Below are 17,161 nucleotides of genomic sequence, written 5' to 3'. Positions count from 1 at the left end.
GTTTCAAATGGCCTAAAAATATTTTTTCTAATATATTTATTGATTTTGCCATTTTACTAAGCAGATAGGTAGTGATGAGCGAATTATTCAAAAGTTCGATTCGGCTGCTTCGCCGAATTTTACAAAAAAATTAACTTTGTGACGAATTACTTCATCATGAAGCGCATTTCTTGCAAGTAGTGGGTGCAATGACAGGGAGTGGCGATTGTGCTGCTCCACGTCATTGTACCCCTCAGATGCTGCATTCATACATGATCGCCGCATCTGATAAAATAAAATTTAAAAAATCTGATTCCATTTGCTAATGACGGTCCGGCAGCCACCATCTTGCTTGAAGATCTGGCGCGAAATTTTGCACGGCCTGAGATTTTGCACATGGGATTTCAGCCGAGATCTTCAAGCGAGATGGCGGCAGCCAGCCCATCACGAGCAAATCAGATCAGATAAGTATAATTTTTTTTTGTTCTTTACACTATTTCTGGTTAATTCGCTACCATGAAGCACAAGGAAATTTGGCTTTGTGACAAATTAAATTTATCCAAAAATTTGGATTGAAGTCCACGAAATCAACACTACAGATAGTCACCCAAGTCTAGGTGCCTGTCACATTTTAGATTCAGTATATTCGTACATGGCGGACTTGTCAGCGGTGTACGGATTCCACTGTACTGGAGCAAAGGGGACCGCACCGAATGCTGTACAGGCAGGAGCACACTTTGCTGTTCCTGCCTGTGCCCTCTTAGCGTGACTAAATGCTGGCATAGCACATATGCCAGGATTAGCTGAGTGGAGCGGGCTCATGCCTGTGCCCATTCTGCTCAGCTAAAAGCTCACAAGTCAGCGATGTATGAATATACTGAATCTAAAATCGCAAAAGTAACCTGGACTTTTACTTAAAATGGCAAAATGAATTATGCTACAAAAATGTCCGCAATTTTGCGGAACGGGTGCGAACCAATTAATTTCAATGGGCCAAAAAAGATTTGGACAGCACACCTTGTGCTGTCCACATCTGTTGTTCCATTCCGCAGCCCAGCTAAAAATATAGAGAATGTCCTATTCTTGTCCGCCATCGCAGACAAAAATAGGCATTTCTATAATGGCCTGCCCGTTCCATTCTGCAAATTGCACAACATACACAGGCGGCATCCGTGTTTTGCGGATCCGCGGTCATGTGAATGCACCATTACACTGTATTTAATATACATAAGGTATAAAATATTATTTATTATTATTAAAGATCTGGCATTGTTTTCTGACACTTCTCAAATAACTGCCATAAAATAGTGATATCTGAGTCATGCTCAGAACAATTCTGAAGCTTCACTCATATATATGCATATGGTGCAGTGTGTCACACTGAATGAGTTCTAAGGTTTAGAGGGAATATGTCTGCAGAAAAGTTATCTATTGTTTAAATATATATATATATATATATATATATATATAGATTTATTTATTTTTTTATTCTTAGTGGTTTTCCTTATTTTAAATTTTCCATGCCATTAATACATTAAACAAAAATCTTGAAATCTTGCAGTTTTCACTCCTGCCACAGAGCCTAATAAAAGACTTCCACTTACTGTTCTATATAGATGAATTCTCAGTGGTCATCTCATTATCATCACAGGCAGGATTACCATGAAATAAAAAAATACAAAGGATTTTTTTTTATTACTCGGATTGAAGAATTGTTATGTTTTGCATTGTCCTGACATGTCTGTTTTAGTAACTACTTGTATTCCCCATATTCTAACAAATCTGGAGCATATGGTCTTATTACTCTATGATGTGCCATTCCTTTATTATTCCTGCTAGAAGTAATGAATGAATTGCTAGCAGTTTCCAATGAATGTCCAGATGGGTGTTACCAGTTTGGGGGGAGGGTGGTGTCTGCACAGTCTGACACTATCCAATCAGTTTCCCCCCCACCTGGAAACACCCAGCTGGATTTCATTGCAGACTGATAGTAATTCTTTCAAAATTTCTAGCAGGAATAATAAAGAAATGGAACATATAGTCATAAGAATGGAATCTGGAGGAACTGTTATTACAAGGGGATGCTACTAGTCGCTAAAACAGACATGTCAGGAGAGTCTACAGCTCCTCCTTAATTGTAGTTTGCATATGGTATGGTTTTTCCTTTGAATATGGGCTGGAATTAACCGCTGGTAATTTCTACTAGGTTCTCCCGTATTATCTGGATATTATGGAGTAAGAAGATCTTTCCTTCCTGAATCTGAGTTCCATACTGCAAAGCAATACTCAGCCGACATCTACTCGTCACCCTTGGGGTCAAAATCAATAGGATGCGAGCCAGGGTCTATTCAGAGCTACCCACCATTGCTGGATCCCTACTTTTCGGATGTTATAGGTGACTACAGGAGCTCCTCGATATCATCTGCCAGTAGCTCACTGTTCAGCGCTTCATCACTGCCACCTCTTCTACCTCATTTCTCTGGAGACCCATCACATTATTTATTGGTAAGAAATAGCAAATAGTCCTCAATTATACATAATTAGCAATCCCTTGTGTTAGTTATTTTTCCCTGGGCTGACTGTAGGCAGAAAACATTTTTTAATAAACTGAATTTCCCATTTCTACATAAATCTTTAGATTACACTGCAGCTGGTCTGAATTTTTTCCTTGGGCTGATAACCAAGCAAGAAAATTTGGAGCAGCTCCCCCATAAAGGTCTCTGTAAAATGAGGTCAGATCCTCCAAGTCTTGATGTTGCAGCGGGAACTGTGCTGTGTGTCCAGGTGGAGTGACGTGCTCCCAGCCTGTACCAGGATTCACCCATGCTCAGCCCTCTTTTTAAGCAGCTGATTAGTCAGTCATGACCCCTGACTTACAAGAAAACATGTATATGCTACAAGGCAATAGCACACGCATGAGATTTGGAGGAGTCTGTTGGTGATTAAAGCAGATGAGGGGAATGTCATTTAAAGGAGTTATATCATGTTAAAAAATTTTATAATCAGACACCATATAGTACATGACAATCTCTTTGCAGCAAAGCTAGAACCAGCCTTGTACCTCACATGGATCCAGAGATCTCCCATAACTTCTAACAGAATATATGGCTGTTGACAGTTGAAGATTTCAACTGAGCGTGTGCGACCACCTCAGTGAGATGGACAAGAGATAAGGAAAAGAACAAATAGAAAGAGGAGCTATACAGACTGAATAACTCAGTGGCTATATAACATTTTTAATCATGTGCAATTACAAAAGTATTCAGATCATTTTAGGAGATGGTTTGAAAATATAGAATGTGTTTCATGGCGCAACCCCTTTAAGACTAGAGAGGTAGGGTTGGACATTAGATAGCATGAGTCTTCTAAACAGAGTGAAGATCTCCTTAATCCTTCGCAGGTTCCTACATACAGCAGTTTAAAAAGAATGCTTTTTTTTCACTAGACATATTTGGAAAGACTGTCAGGTCAACTGTTAAGGCAGAGTGGTGGTTTAGGGAGGTAAAATGATACTGAATGCTTGGCACTCCACTAATTGTGGGGCCCAGTACTCTGTGATGGGGTAGTAAACCAATGAAACTATAAGAAACTGGAATCATGGCACTCGGATATTGAATGCAAATTAATCAGACATTTTTTTTCACCCAATTGTTTTCACTGCAAATAGGCCAAAGTGTCGATCCGTCCCGGACCTTGTTCACGGCCTATAGTGTAGCAGAGTCATGAAGTCAGACGGTGTCTGATGTTTTCCTTTTAAGGCAGATCTACAAATACACAGATAAAGAATTGCATTTTTATTTATTCTCCCTCACTCTGCACAATGCTGGCTTTGTTTTCCATATAATTCATATCATGAACCTTTTTCATAGGCTTACATATGATAGATATCAATTTCTGAAATGTATCTATCACTTTATGAAAGACATACAATATACAGTCTTGTCATCAGATCACCAGCTATACAGAATTATACATTTCATCCCTTTAATTTTAAGGTTGAAATTTCTGACCAGTCACAGTTATATGAAATAGACTCTGCAGAACATGGCTATAATGACAGGCTACAGAAGCGGGGCCTACCTTCTGATCCTACAGAACTGCTTAGCAAACACTTGTCTCTAGTCCTTGTGCAGTGGCGCTAGCAGGATACTTCCTATGGTAAAGCATGCCAATACTCGGCAACTGGCAATGTCCAATCTAAGCCTTTGTAGCTAGTGAGGGGCGTAGTTAGGATGGGCTCAGATCCTTCTCAGCCAGACAATACAGAACTGCATCATGTGTTAACGTACAGTGCCATGATAAGAAGAAGTCAGATATACAGGGCCACTTTGCCTTCAGGTATATAGTATTAAAAAGCATTCAGGTCTAGCATAGTGAAGGTTATTGTCTACATCCCTGGTGGTATAGGATAGTATGGGGTTAATTTCTGCATACCTTGTTGTCTAGAGCAGTAGAGGTAATTCTCTGCATCCCTGGTGTCCTATGGCAGCGAAAAAGTTAATTTCTGTATCTCAGGTGGTCTGGGCAGTGAAGGGGTTAATTCCAGTATCTTTTGTGGACTTGGTCAACCATGAAAAGGTTATTTTAAAGATCCCAAATTATCTAGACCAATAAAAGAGTTAATGTCAGTATACATGGTGGAGTAGAACTGTAAAGGGGTTAATGTTAGTACAGTTGGTGACCTAGGGCAGGCAGGGAGTCATAGGGCAGTGAACTGTTTAATGTAATGATCCTAGGTGGTCTAAATGAATTATTGCTGGCATACCTGCTGGTTTACCTGTTAATGTAAGGATCCCTGGTGGTCCATGCTGTCACGATTGTACCTACAATATGTAGGCTCCAAGGAGAATCCAGACTCAACCCCAAGTAATCCTCAGAACCCATGTCAACCAGCCAAACACTGGCTGAACATTGAAAGAAGCTTCTTGTTTCCTCTCTGCACTGATCATAGTGCAAGTAGGGGATAGAGAGGATTGTGCAGCTATAACTGTACAGCTGCATAGTCCTCTCCATGATCTAGAAGAGTGATTCAAGAGCTGGACAGGGAGGAAAAAATAAACTATTGCAATGGCAAGGGGTGGTTTAACTGCCCCCTTGTGTACCCTTAGGTATTTTTATGTGAGCACAGCATCTGCAATAATAAACACATAGGGGGTCATTTACTATCCAGAAATACGCCTATATTAGCTGTATGTCTGGAGCAGTTTGTGGCACAAAGGTTATTTGCCACACAATCTGCGACTTTTCCTTGCTTAGCCAGGTCTAAAAAAATGGGCATGGCGTGGGCCAGGAATGGTACTGCCAATCAGGCTCGTCTCATTTATAATTTTCTATGCCTATTTAAGGCGCAGAAAATGGTCTAAATGTAAGCCAGCAAGGGAGCTGTCTTACATTTAGACCGGCGCTGGATACGCCAAAGTTATGTAGAGGTCGGCGCCTCTACATAACTTGGGCAGATCCACCACCAGCACAGGGGTTTATTAAGACCAGCGTCTAAAACAGTGGACTTAATAAATGACCCCCATAGAATCCAGGATGCATGAGGGGGATGACAGGATCATCTCTGTGTGTTTGGTAGTATCAAAACTTAAGGACAGGTCTATGAGGAGGAAGTGCAGTATACAAATTATATTGTGTGGTCTACAGCTATAGGATACAATCATAAGTGAATACGACACCATTCATAATTAACATTTACATAGTCACTGCTGTACCTAGAATACTAATATACCAACTGTACCAATAGCCAGACCACCTCTAAATGGTACACAGCTAAACACTGTTACACAAGATACTAGTTTTAGTCTTAGCACATGCAATGTCTTGTAGAAGTATATTTCTAAGGCTACTTTCACACTAGTGTTAATATTTTCCGGTATTGAGATCCGTCATAGGGTCTCAATACCGGAAAAAAACATTTCCGTTTTGTCCCCATTCATTGTCAATGTGAACAAAACGTAACTGAACAGAACGGAATGCTTCAAAATGCATTCCGTTCTCATACCGGAGAGCATGCTGCAGTTTGCTTTCCGCCCTGGGATGCGGCGCAAAACAGATCCGTCATGACCCACAATGCAAGTCAATGGGGACGGATCAGTTTTCTCTGACACAATAGAAAATGAATCCGTCCCCCATTGACTTTCAGTGGAGTTCAGCTATGTTAAAGATAATACAACTGGACCCGTTCATAACGGATGCAGACGGTTGTATTATCAGTAACGGAAGCATTTTTTCTGAACCCTCCCGGATCCAGTAAAAACGCTAGTGTGAAAATTAGACTGCATGGTTTGTACATCATTTGCTTTTTTATATTTTTTATTCCTTCATGTCTATTTTGTTCCGTAGAGAGAGTCGTGGGAGCAGACAGTTCCTGACACCATGAACCAGTTGGATACTTTGTGCACAGACACATCACAAACTGTATCATCATCTACAAATTGCCTGCCCTCTGAAAATGGAGCTGTCCACTACCGAAGTGCAAGTAGAGGGTCTTCCTCAACACAAGGAACACAGTCTTACTCACTGCACTCTCTTGACGATGTGCATTACCCCACCAACTTTCCAACCACTTCTTCATATACATTCCAACCATTTATGACAGTGTCCAATGAACTGACCCCTAAGATGGTTCATCATCATCACCTTTCCCCGGAGGACTCAAATGAGACAAATTCTCTACAAGATAATTCTTGGCCAAAGGATGATGCCAATACAGTATGGGGGCCATATGAACTGAGAAGAAATTACTAAAACTGTATTAGCTACTCCATCACGTAATGTTTTATATCTGTTTTAGAGCATACTTTTAGATTAGTATCACTGTCCAAATGTGTTCAAGAGAAGTTTATCGCTGTACAAATGATGATTCTTAAAGTCCCGCTAGCAACTTTGAACTATTACATCCATATAAAAATACGGATTAGGGAATAAAACCATTTACTGGTTTGCTAATTTTTATTACTTTTTTGGACATTATTTGAATCACACTTGCACATTAATTTATCATTTAAGAGTTTTTTTATGATCTCAGTGAAAAATATTTCTAGATATTTCAATAAAGTTCCTATGTATGTATGTAATATATATATATAGAGAGAGAGAGAGATTTAAGAAGAAGAAAATCCCTTTATTGTCCCTCAGTGGGGAAATTCCTGGAGTAGTCAGTCACATTGCTCGTAATCTGCTTAAAAGGGAGTCTGTCAGCAGTTTTGGTCGTTCTAAACTGCTGACAGCACTAGATAGGGGTTGCGGAGAACAGTACAAACATATATTTAGAAAAATTTGATTCAGCAGCTTTGACGATCTTCGTCAAGAAATTAGATTTGTAACTAATTAATTCGTCACAAATCATTTTTCATTGTATGGAGCAGGTGCAATGATGGGGAATGGTGATCACGCCACCACCCAAACCCGCCCCCCCCCCCCATCATTTAACCCGTCAGATGCCGCGTTCAACACTGATCGCGGCATGTGAGACTCTCCTTTAGGTGCTCAGGGGGTTAAAATAAATATATACTCACGTCATCTACATGATCAGGGAGAGGCCATCCGCTCCCATCTTGATTCAGGACAGAAGAGGACAGTCTCTCCGCGATCAAGTGCATGTGGTGAGCATATATATTTTTTGTTTTTGTTTTTAGCCACCGTTTTAGGAAAAATTGCTTCATTACTACAAAGCGTGAGGAAATTTGGCTTTGCGGTGAATCAATTTTTTTTTCTAAACTTCGGATTAAATTCTGCTTCAGATGCTTTGATTCGTTCAACCCTAATTGTATTCTAGAAGATTCTGCTTCTTACAGGGGTTGTGTCAAGTTTTCAAGTTATACCTTATCCACAGGATAGGAGATAACTAATTGATCAGTAGGAGGTTCTGACCACTGGAACTCCCACCAAGCCTAAGAACAGGGGTCCTGTTCCCCCATCTTGATAAAGCTGCTGGGTGACCATCCATCCTGCCACTCCATTCATGCTCTATGTGACCACCAAAAATAGCCGAGTACTGTACTCTGCTATCTCCGTCACTGCCATAGAGAATGAATGGAGCTGTAGGGCTCATGCTCGGCATGCCACTTCATCAGGATGAGGGAAGGGGCCCTTGTTCTTGGGATATCAGACCTCCAACGGTCAGTTAGTTATAAGGTGGTGGAGCTTCACTGTGAAGTGCTTTCTGACCAGAACTTTCACAGCCTATCCCCCTCTGCTTTGAGTTACGCCTCATGCACACGACAGTATTTTTTCACGGTCTGCAAAACGGGGTTCCGTTGTTCCATGATCCATGTCCGTTTTTTCTTCCGTGTGTCTTCCTTGATTTTTGGAGGATCACCAGACCAGAAAAGCGAAAAAAAAAAATCTAAGTCAAGTTTGCCTTGAAAATTATAGGAAAAAAACAGACACGGATCACGGACGCGGATGACAATCTTGTGTGCCTCCGTGTTTTTTCACGGACCCATTGACTTGAATGGGTCCGCGAACCGTTGTCCGTCAAAAAAATAGGACAGGTTATATTTTTTGGACGGACAGGAAACACGGATCACGGACGCGGATGACAAACTGTGCATTTTCCGAGTTTTCAACGGACCCATTGAAAGTCAATGGGTCCGCAGAAAATCATGGAAAACGGAACACGGATGCAGACAACGGTCGTGTGCATGAGGCCTTAAAGCTTTAGCATCCAACCAGGAGCAGAGGGGTTGTGAAGCAGCTAAATGCAGAGAACACTACTTCAAAGTTAACCTCCGCCTCCATTAAAACTCAGAATCAAAAATTTTAAAAATTAAACTATACATTATCACTACTTCTGATGATAAAAGCTTCACAGTTATGTTTGTCCCTACCTAGTGGTGGCAGCAAGTCAAAACTTCTGGTATATTTGATTTAAAGGTTACGGATGCCTTTTGAGAAATTGTTTTATTTTTTCCTCTATTTCAGTCACACAAAAAAAACTTTTTTTGTGCTTGTGCGTTATTACAAATTGTGCTCAGTTTGTCTCCTGTAGCCTGCATGTGTTCTCATACATTGCAGGCTGCTCAGTGCCATTCATGCAATATCAGAGAGTCAAATGAGCTCTCTGATGGCTCAGTTTGCAGTCCCTCACTCTGCCTTTCTTAACGCTCATAAATCTGACATCTCTTGATTTAAAGGGTTTGTCTCATCTCAGATGATGGGGGCATATTGCTAGGATATGCCCCCATTTTCTTATAGGTGCAGGTCCCACCGCAGGGAACCGCACCTATATCGAGAACAGCATTCCAAAAGTGGTGGAGGGCGCACTACGCATGCGCAGCCGCCTTTCATTCATTTTCTGGGGCCACCGCAAATAGCTGAGCGCAGGCTTGGCTATTTCCGTCGGGCCCATAGAGGTGAATTGGAACGGTGGTCGTTGATGCGCAGTGTGCTCCCATTCACTTCTATGAGGAGAGAGCTTAGTGGGGACCGGACTGGAGTCCTCCAGCCACCACTTTGTGGGGCTCTGTTCCCGATATAGGTGCGGGTCCCAGCGGTGTGACCTATAAGACAATGGAGGCATATCCTAGCGATATGCCCCCTTTGTCTGAGATGAGACAATCCCTTTAGGTTTATATTGCTTAGTTGTATAGAGGTCAGCTTAGGTGAGTTCAGGAAAGTTCACCTGATTTTACATTGAGCAGGATGACATGTATGAGAATACATAGTGGCTGCGGAAGACAAATGGTTGACAATTTTAAATAAAACTGTATTAATAAAAATCAATTTCTAGCCAAAAGAAAAATTTCACGAAGCCTTTAATAATTTGTATATTTATTCATACATCTGTATTAGCTGTGTCACAGGGCATAAGTTCACTTATTATTTTGCACCTGTTAGAGGCTGTAATATTTAAAGGCGCAAATGTACCAAATAAAAACATACCCAATAAAAAATAGTTCTGACTTATCACAATTAGACTAGAGCTGCAGGTGAATTGGTTTTAGCCATACAGTATTTCTGAGATATGTATAAAGCCTCTTTCACACGACCGTATGGCTTTTTCAGTGTTTTGCGGTCCTTTTTAAACGGATCCGTTGTTCAGTTTTTTGTTTCTGTTGTGTTTCCGTTTCCGTTCTGTTTTTCCGTATGGCATATACAGTATACAGGAATTTCATAGAAAAAATTGGGCGAGGCATAACATTTTCAATAGATGGCTCCGCAAAAAACGGAACGGATACGGAAGACATACGGATGCATTTCCGTATGTGTTCCGTTTTTTTTTGCGGACCCATTGACTTGAATGGAGCCACGGAACGTGATTTGCGGGCAATAATAGGACATGTTCTATCTTTTAACGGAACGGAAAAACGGAAATGGAATGCATACGGAGTACATTCCGTCTTTTTTGCAGAACCATTGAAATGAATGGTTCCGTATACGGACCGTATATGGAACGCAAAAAACGGCCCACAAAATGGAAAAAACGGTTGTGTGAAAGAGGCCTAAAACTGTAAATAATTACGGGTGTATATCTCCCAGAATTACAATAGGTAAACAAAGTAAAAAGTTGACTTTTGTTGGAGTTGGCATTCATTCGAATTTGAAAGGTACAGCTTAGTGATGAGCGGGAGGTGCCATATTCAATTTCGCAATATTTCGCGAATATTCGATTGAATATTCGTCTTATATTCATCGAAATCGAATATTCGTCATTATTCTATTTATCTAGAATAATATGCGATTAAATTTTTCGCGTATTGCGATTTTCTTTAAACTGTATAAGGCAACTTTCATATTGGTTGGCTAATATGTGTATTTTACGAATATTCGCTGTATTGCTATAACTTAGTTTTTTAGAATATTACGAATATTATAATAAAATACGAAGTTATAGCAATATATCGAATATTCGTAAAATACACATAATTTAGCTAATATAGTGCTATAATCTTTTTTTATAGTCACAACTCTTCTGAACTTCATTTTTGAAAAAAAATTGACACTATTTAAAAAAAATACTACAGCACTATATTAGCTAAATTGCAGTCTATATGTGTATATTACTAATATTCGAAAAAACTAAGTTATAGCAATATAGCGAATATTCGTAATATACACATATAAACTGCAATTTAACTAATATAGTGCTATAGTATTATTTTTTTTAATAGTGTCAATTTTTTCCAAAAATTAAGTTGAGAAGAGACAAAAAAAGAGACAAAAAAATTAGACTATAAAAAAAAAGATTATAGCACTATATTAGCTAAATTGCAGTCTATATGTGTTTTTTATGAATATCCGCTATATTGCAATAACTTCGTTTTATCGAATATTCGTAATATTCTAAAAATCTAAGTTATACTAATATAGCGAATATTCGTAATATACACATATACAGTCATGTGAAAAAATTAGGACACCCTTTTAAAGCATGTGGTTTTTTGTAACATTTTTAATAAAAGGTTATTTCATCTCCGTTTCAACAATACAGAGAGATTAAAGTAATCCAACTAAACAAAGAAAACTAAAGAAAAGTCTTTTCAAGATCTTCTGTAAATGTCATTCTACAAAAATGCCTATTCTAACTGAGGAAAAAGATAGGACACCCTCACATGTATTCCCTCTTAAATTGGCTCAGATCTCACACAGGTATATCACACCAGGTGCACATAATTAGTAGATCGTTACTCTGCATGTTGAATGAGGCTTGCCCTATTTAAACCTCAGACATTTAGTTTGGTGTGCTCCTGACTGTTGAAGTGAGAGTGAGCACCATGGTGAGAGCAAAAGAGCTGTCAGAGGACTTCAGAAAAAAGATTGTAGCAGCCTATGAGTCTGGGAAGGGATTTAAAAAGATCTCAAAAGATTTTGAAATCAGCCATTCCACTGTCCGGAAGATAGTCTACAAGTGGAGGGCTTTCAAAACAACTGCCAACATGCCCAGGACTGGTCGCCCCAGCAAGTTCACCCCAAGAGCAGACCGCAAGATGCTAAAAGAGGTCTCCAAAAACCCTAAAGTGTCATCTCGAGAACTACAGCAGGCTCTGGCTACTGTTGATGTAGAAGTACATGCCTCTACAATCAGAAAGAGACTGTACAAGTTTAACTTGCATGGGAGGTGTGCAAGGAGGAAACCTTTGCTTTCCAAGAGAAACATCGAGGCCAGACTGACATTTGCCAGAGATAAAGTTGACAAAGACCAGGACTTCTGGAATAATGTTCTTTGGACAGATGAGTCCAAAATTGAATTATTTGGACACAACAGCAGAGGACATGTTTGGCGTAAACCAAACACAGCATTCCAAGAAAAGAACCTCATACCAACTGTGAAGCATGGAGGTGGAAGTGTCATGGTTTGGGGCTGCTTTGCTGCAGCAGGACCTGGTCAGCTCACCATCATAGAATCCACGATGAATTCTACTGTGTATCAGAAGGTGCTTGAAGAACATGTGAGACCATCAGTTAGAAAATTAAAGCTGAAGCGGAACTGGACCATGCAACATGACAATGACCCAAAACATACTAGTAAATCAACCAAAGATTGGCTGAAAAAGAAGAAATGGAGAGTCCTGGAATGGCCAAGTCAAAGTCCAGATTTGAATCCCATTGAGATGCTGTGGGGTGACTTGAAAAGGGCTGTACGTGCAAGAAACCCCTCAAACATCTCACAGCTGAAAAAGTTCTGCATTGAGGAGTGGGGTAAAATTTCCTCAGACCGATGTCGAAGACTGGTAGATGGCTACAAGAACCGTCTCACTGCAGTTATTTCAGCCAAAGGAGGTAACACTCGCTATTAGGGGCAAGGGTGTCCTATCTTTTTCCTCAGTTAGAATAGGCATTTTTGTAGAATGACATTTACAGAAGATCTTGAAAAGACTTTTCTTCAGTTTTCTTTGTTTAGTTGGATTACTTTAATCTCTCTGTATTGTTGAAACGGAGATGAAATAACCTTTTATTAAAAATGTTACAAAAAACCACATGCTTTCAAAGGGTGTCCTAATTTTTTCACATGACTGTAGACTGCAATTTAGCTAATATAGTGCTGTACATAAAGAGGAAAATTATAAATCAGTAATGAGAATCGTTACTGATTTGTAATTTCCCTCTTTATGTAGGATAGTTTATGTTATGCGACAAATAGGCAATTACATATGCGAGTGAATCGGGTCGCATAAGGGCAGTATGCTATTGGGTTGGCTTGGTCGAATAGACGAAGATAGAGAATATAGCGCTATATGCGACAATTCTACCAAGCCAACCCATCAGTGATAGTAGTAATTTTTACTATCACTAAATTTGTGATCCTAAATTACTAGCACTAATTTAGTGATATTAAAGTCAATTACTAATATGACTAATGGGTTCAGATGGAAAAAAAAAGAATATTCGTTATAACGAATATGTTTTAATATATTGAAAATATTAGCGAATTTACGAAGTTGTAATATTCGTACGAATATTCGCGCTCATCCCTAGTACAGAGGGCTGGATGATCACATCTTGATATTTAGCAGTCAGTTTTGACTCTGACCCCTGCTATATATGTTTCTTGTAGTGCATATTAAAGGGACACTGACAGGCCCAATAAGCATATTTAGGTATATATATGACAGTACAGGTCTTATCAAGTGTATTAAAATCATCTAAGTATCCCCCCTGTCCACCTTATAAATACCAAAAACTAAAGTTTTATAACCTGCTTGTCTCGTCTCCAATCTGCCCAAGGGGCGGCGTTTCATCTCAAAATGCGCCCAGCCAGCAGCTCCCAACTGCCGTTCTGAAGCCCCGCCCAGCTCATCAATATTCACTTCGCTGGGCAGCGGCTACAACTCTCCCCGACTCAAGTGCCCGGCGCATGCGCATAAAGCAGAGGCTGCAGCGGCCTCTATGACGCAGACTCTCTGTACGCAGGCGCGATGTGACCCCGGCCGGGCGCATGCGCTGAAGATTAGACGGAGGACGTGCCCAGAGGATTGAATTGGCCATGTGCAAGATCTTGAGCCGGGGAGAGTTGTAGCCGCCGCCCAGCGAAGTGAATATTGATGAGGGCTTCAGAACGGCAGTTGGGAGCGGCTGGCTGGGTGCATTTTGAGATGAAACGCCGCCCCTTGGGCAGATTGGAGACGAGACAAGCAGGTTATAAAACTTTAGTTTTCGGTATTTATAAGGTGGACAGGGGGGATACTTAGATGATTTTAATACACTTGATAAGACCTGTACTGTCATATATATACCTAAATATGCTTATTGGGCCTGTCAGTGTCCCTTTAAATTTAAGGAAATTTATCACACTAATGAAAAAAGTTAGTTTTTTACTATAAAAAGGTTACTATTCTTTTTTTTAAGTATATATAGAAATAACTATTGCAGAATGATGTCATAGATGCTGTTCACATTAATGCCTGCTTCACATGTCAGTGAAGGGTGGACGTGTGTGTCACGAACCAGCGGGTGTGAACCCACTGTGCCACGTGTCGTACCTCTTCTAAGGGTGTTGTCTAAGTCAGTGTTTCCCAACCAGTGTGCCTCCAGCTGTTGCAAAACTACAACTCCCAGCATGCCTGGACAGTCTTTGGTTGTGCGGGCATGCTGGGAGTTGTAGTTTTGCAACAGCTGGAGGCACACTGGTTGAGAAACACTGGTCTAAGTGAACCCCTGGATCTTTACAGTACCCCTGATGGTGGGGATAGACTTTCCTGAGGGGAATATCAGGTCACTACCTCTTGAGGAGGATAGGAACACAAGGCAGCTGGTCCAGGCGGACCAGGAGGTACCTGAGAAAGGTACCAGAGGTGCAGGACCAAAGGATGAGGCAGAGGCGTAGTCAAACAGGCAAAAGGTCAGGGCAGGCGGCACAGGTACAGGTCAGGCAATCCGGTTCAGCAACAGGAGAGTCAAGGCAAGCAGGCAGGCAGGGATATAACAGGTAGCAGAGTCCAGGAATACAGGTACGAGTCAGGAACACAAGCTTAAAACAGGAACCTTAGCAGAACACAAAGACCTTGACACTGAGGCATCTGGGAAGGGGGCTGAACTACTTATATATGCACAGGAGGGCTAGGATTGGTCAGTGAGGTCACATGACCTAACCCATAAAGCCCAGGAAGTGACACGCGCCAGCCCTTAAGGAAGAGTTCCAGGGAACAAGTAGCAAGCATGCTGTGGCCAGGGCTGAGAGCAAACTGTGGAGTGGATGTCAGAACAACAGCACCCACACAGACAGAGCCCAGGACTGCAGCAGTGAATGGGAAGCACTGGCCGCAGATCACCACTAAACATGGCACACAGGACTGCGGCGGTAAGCAGGGGAACAGCGGCGCACAGCAGCCGCTGTTACAGTACCCCCTCCCTTACGCCCACTCTTGTTAAGTCTACGACGAGACATAAACTTTTTAATCAGGCTCAAGGCATGAATGTTCTTCTCTGGTTCTCAAGACCTCTCCTCAGGACCAAAGCCCTTCCAGTCCACAAGATAGTAGGTCTTCTTGCCACGCTTCTTGATGTCCAGGATGTCTTTGACCTCAGATGTCTCGGCAGAATCTTTAGATACCGGAGTTGGAGTAGAAGGAGCAGTCGAGAAGCCATTAAGGACTACTGGTTTTAGCAAGAACACATGGAAGGCATAAGGCCATCCTTCATATAAGATAGGGCCAGGGGCTATTCATAGTATTCAGTATATTGGGCAGACTAGATGGGCCAAATGGTTCTTATCTGCCGACACATTCTATGTTTCTAATAAGCAGAGATAGAGGCAGATGTAACTTATATGTCACTTCATTGATCCTCCTCAATACTTAAAATGGTCCAAGGAATCTAGGCGCAAACTTGAAACTGGGAACCCTTAAGCGGATGTTTTTAGAAGAGAGCCATACCTTATCTCCAGATGAGAACTGAGGCGGTTTTCTTCTTCTCTTGTCTGCATTCGCCTTCATGCGGGTCACCGCTTTGTTGATGCAGTCCTTGGTGTCACGCCAAATCTTAAAAAAATCCCTACAAGAGAAATCCGCAGCTGGTACCCCAGAAGATGTAGGAACAGATAGTGGAGTAAGAGGGTGTTGTCCATAAACAACAAAGAATGGAGACGATCCAGTAGACTCACTAGAGTGGTTGTTATAGGAGAATTCAGCCCAAGGTAGCAATTGTACCCAGTTGTCATGTTGAAGTCTACCTCAATTTCGAGCTGCCGGCAAAGGGCTCTCCAGACCTTAGAGGTAAACTGGACTCCGCGATCGGAAACAATATGCCAAGGTAGACCATGCAAGCGGAATATGTGTCTCACGAACAGTTTAGCAAGTTCAGCAGCCGAGGGCAGTCCAGCCGAAAGAACGAAGTGCGCCATCTTGGAGAAGCGGACAACGACCACCCAAATAGCTGTACATCTGGCAGAAGAGGGCAGATCTGTAACAAAGTCTATTGCAATGTGTTGCCATGGGGCATCAGGAACAGGAAGGGGTAACAACAGCCAGGGTGGTTTGGTCCTGGAGACAGATGGTGCAGGCAGACACATAATCACGCACATCCATAGTGTGGGCCACCAGTAGTGGCGAGACGTTCTGTTCTGTGGTCTTGCGAATCCCTGGGTGACCAGCCAGTTTGGAGTTGTGCCCCCAAGCTAAAATATGTTTTCTCTTGGCAGATGGCATGAATTTCTTCCCGGGAGAGATGTCTTTTACCAGAACAGGAGCCACTGTGATCAAGCGAGCAGGATCTAAAATGTACTGGGGTTCCTCTTGCTAGTCGGAGAAGACAAATGACTAAGACAGAGCATCCGCCTTGATGTTCTTCTTGGCCGGGTGAAAGTGAAGCTCAAAATCAAAACGGGAGAAGAAGAGTGCCCATCTGGCTTGGCAAGGGTTCAGATGCTGGGCCGTCTGTAGATATGTAAGGTTCTTGTGGTCTCTGAAGATTATCACCGGATGCTGGGCCCCCTCTAATAGATAACGCCACTCCTCCAAGGCAAGTTTTATAGCCAGAAGCTCTCTATCTCCTATACAGTAATTCCTCTCAGCAGGAGAGAAGAGCTTAGAGAAAAATCAACATGTAAACATCTTGCCTTTGGAACCTTTCTGTAGTAAAACAGCACCGGCTTCTATGGAGGAGGCATCCACTTCTAAAAAGAATTGGCAGGAGATATTGGGATGATGCAGAACAGGTGCAGAAGCAAAGGACCTTTTTAATTGTACGAAGGCGGCCTCTGCCTCAGGAGTCCAGTCTCTGGCATTCACCCCTTTCTTAG

General features: G+C 41.6%; 1 protein-coding gene across 1 annotated transcript in view; it reads left to right on the top strand.

The window, feature by feature from the left end:
• Positions 1-6,729, top strand: part of C2H11orf53 (chromosome 2 C11orf53 homolog) — a 107,551-nt gene extending 100,822 nt beyond the window's left edge. Inside the window, exons 4-5 of the mRNA XM_044278442.1 lie at positions 2,186-2,484; positions 6,325-6,729. Coding sequence (XP_044134377.1) covers positions 2,186-2,484; positions 6,325-6,729 — 704 coding nt within the window. The remainder of the gene's footprint in view (positions 1-2,185; positions 2,485-6,324) is intronic.
• The last annotated feature ends 10,432 nt before the right edge of the window (positions 6,730-17,161 follow it).

This window comes from Bufo gargarizans, chromosome 2 (assembly GCF_014858855.1).
Source record: "Bufo gargarizans isolate SCDJY-AF-19 chromosome 2, ASM1485885v1, whole genome shotgun sequence".
Classification (NCBI taxonomy): domain Eukaryota; kingdom Metazoa; phylum Chordata; class Amphibia; order Anura; family Bufonidae; genus Bufo; species Bufo gargarizans.
Note: the sequence above shows the minus strand (reverse complement) of the source record. Positions and strands in the feature narration are given on the sequence as shown.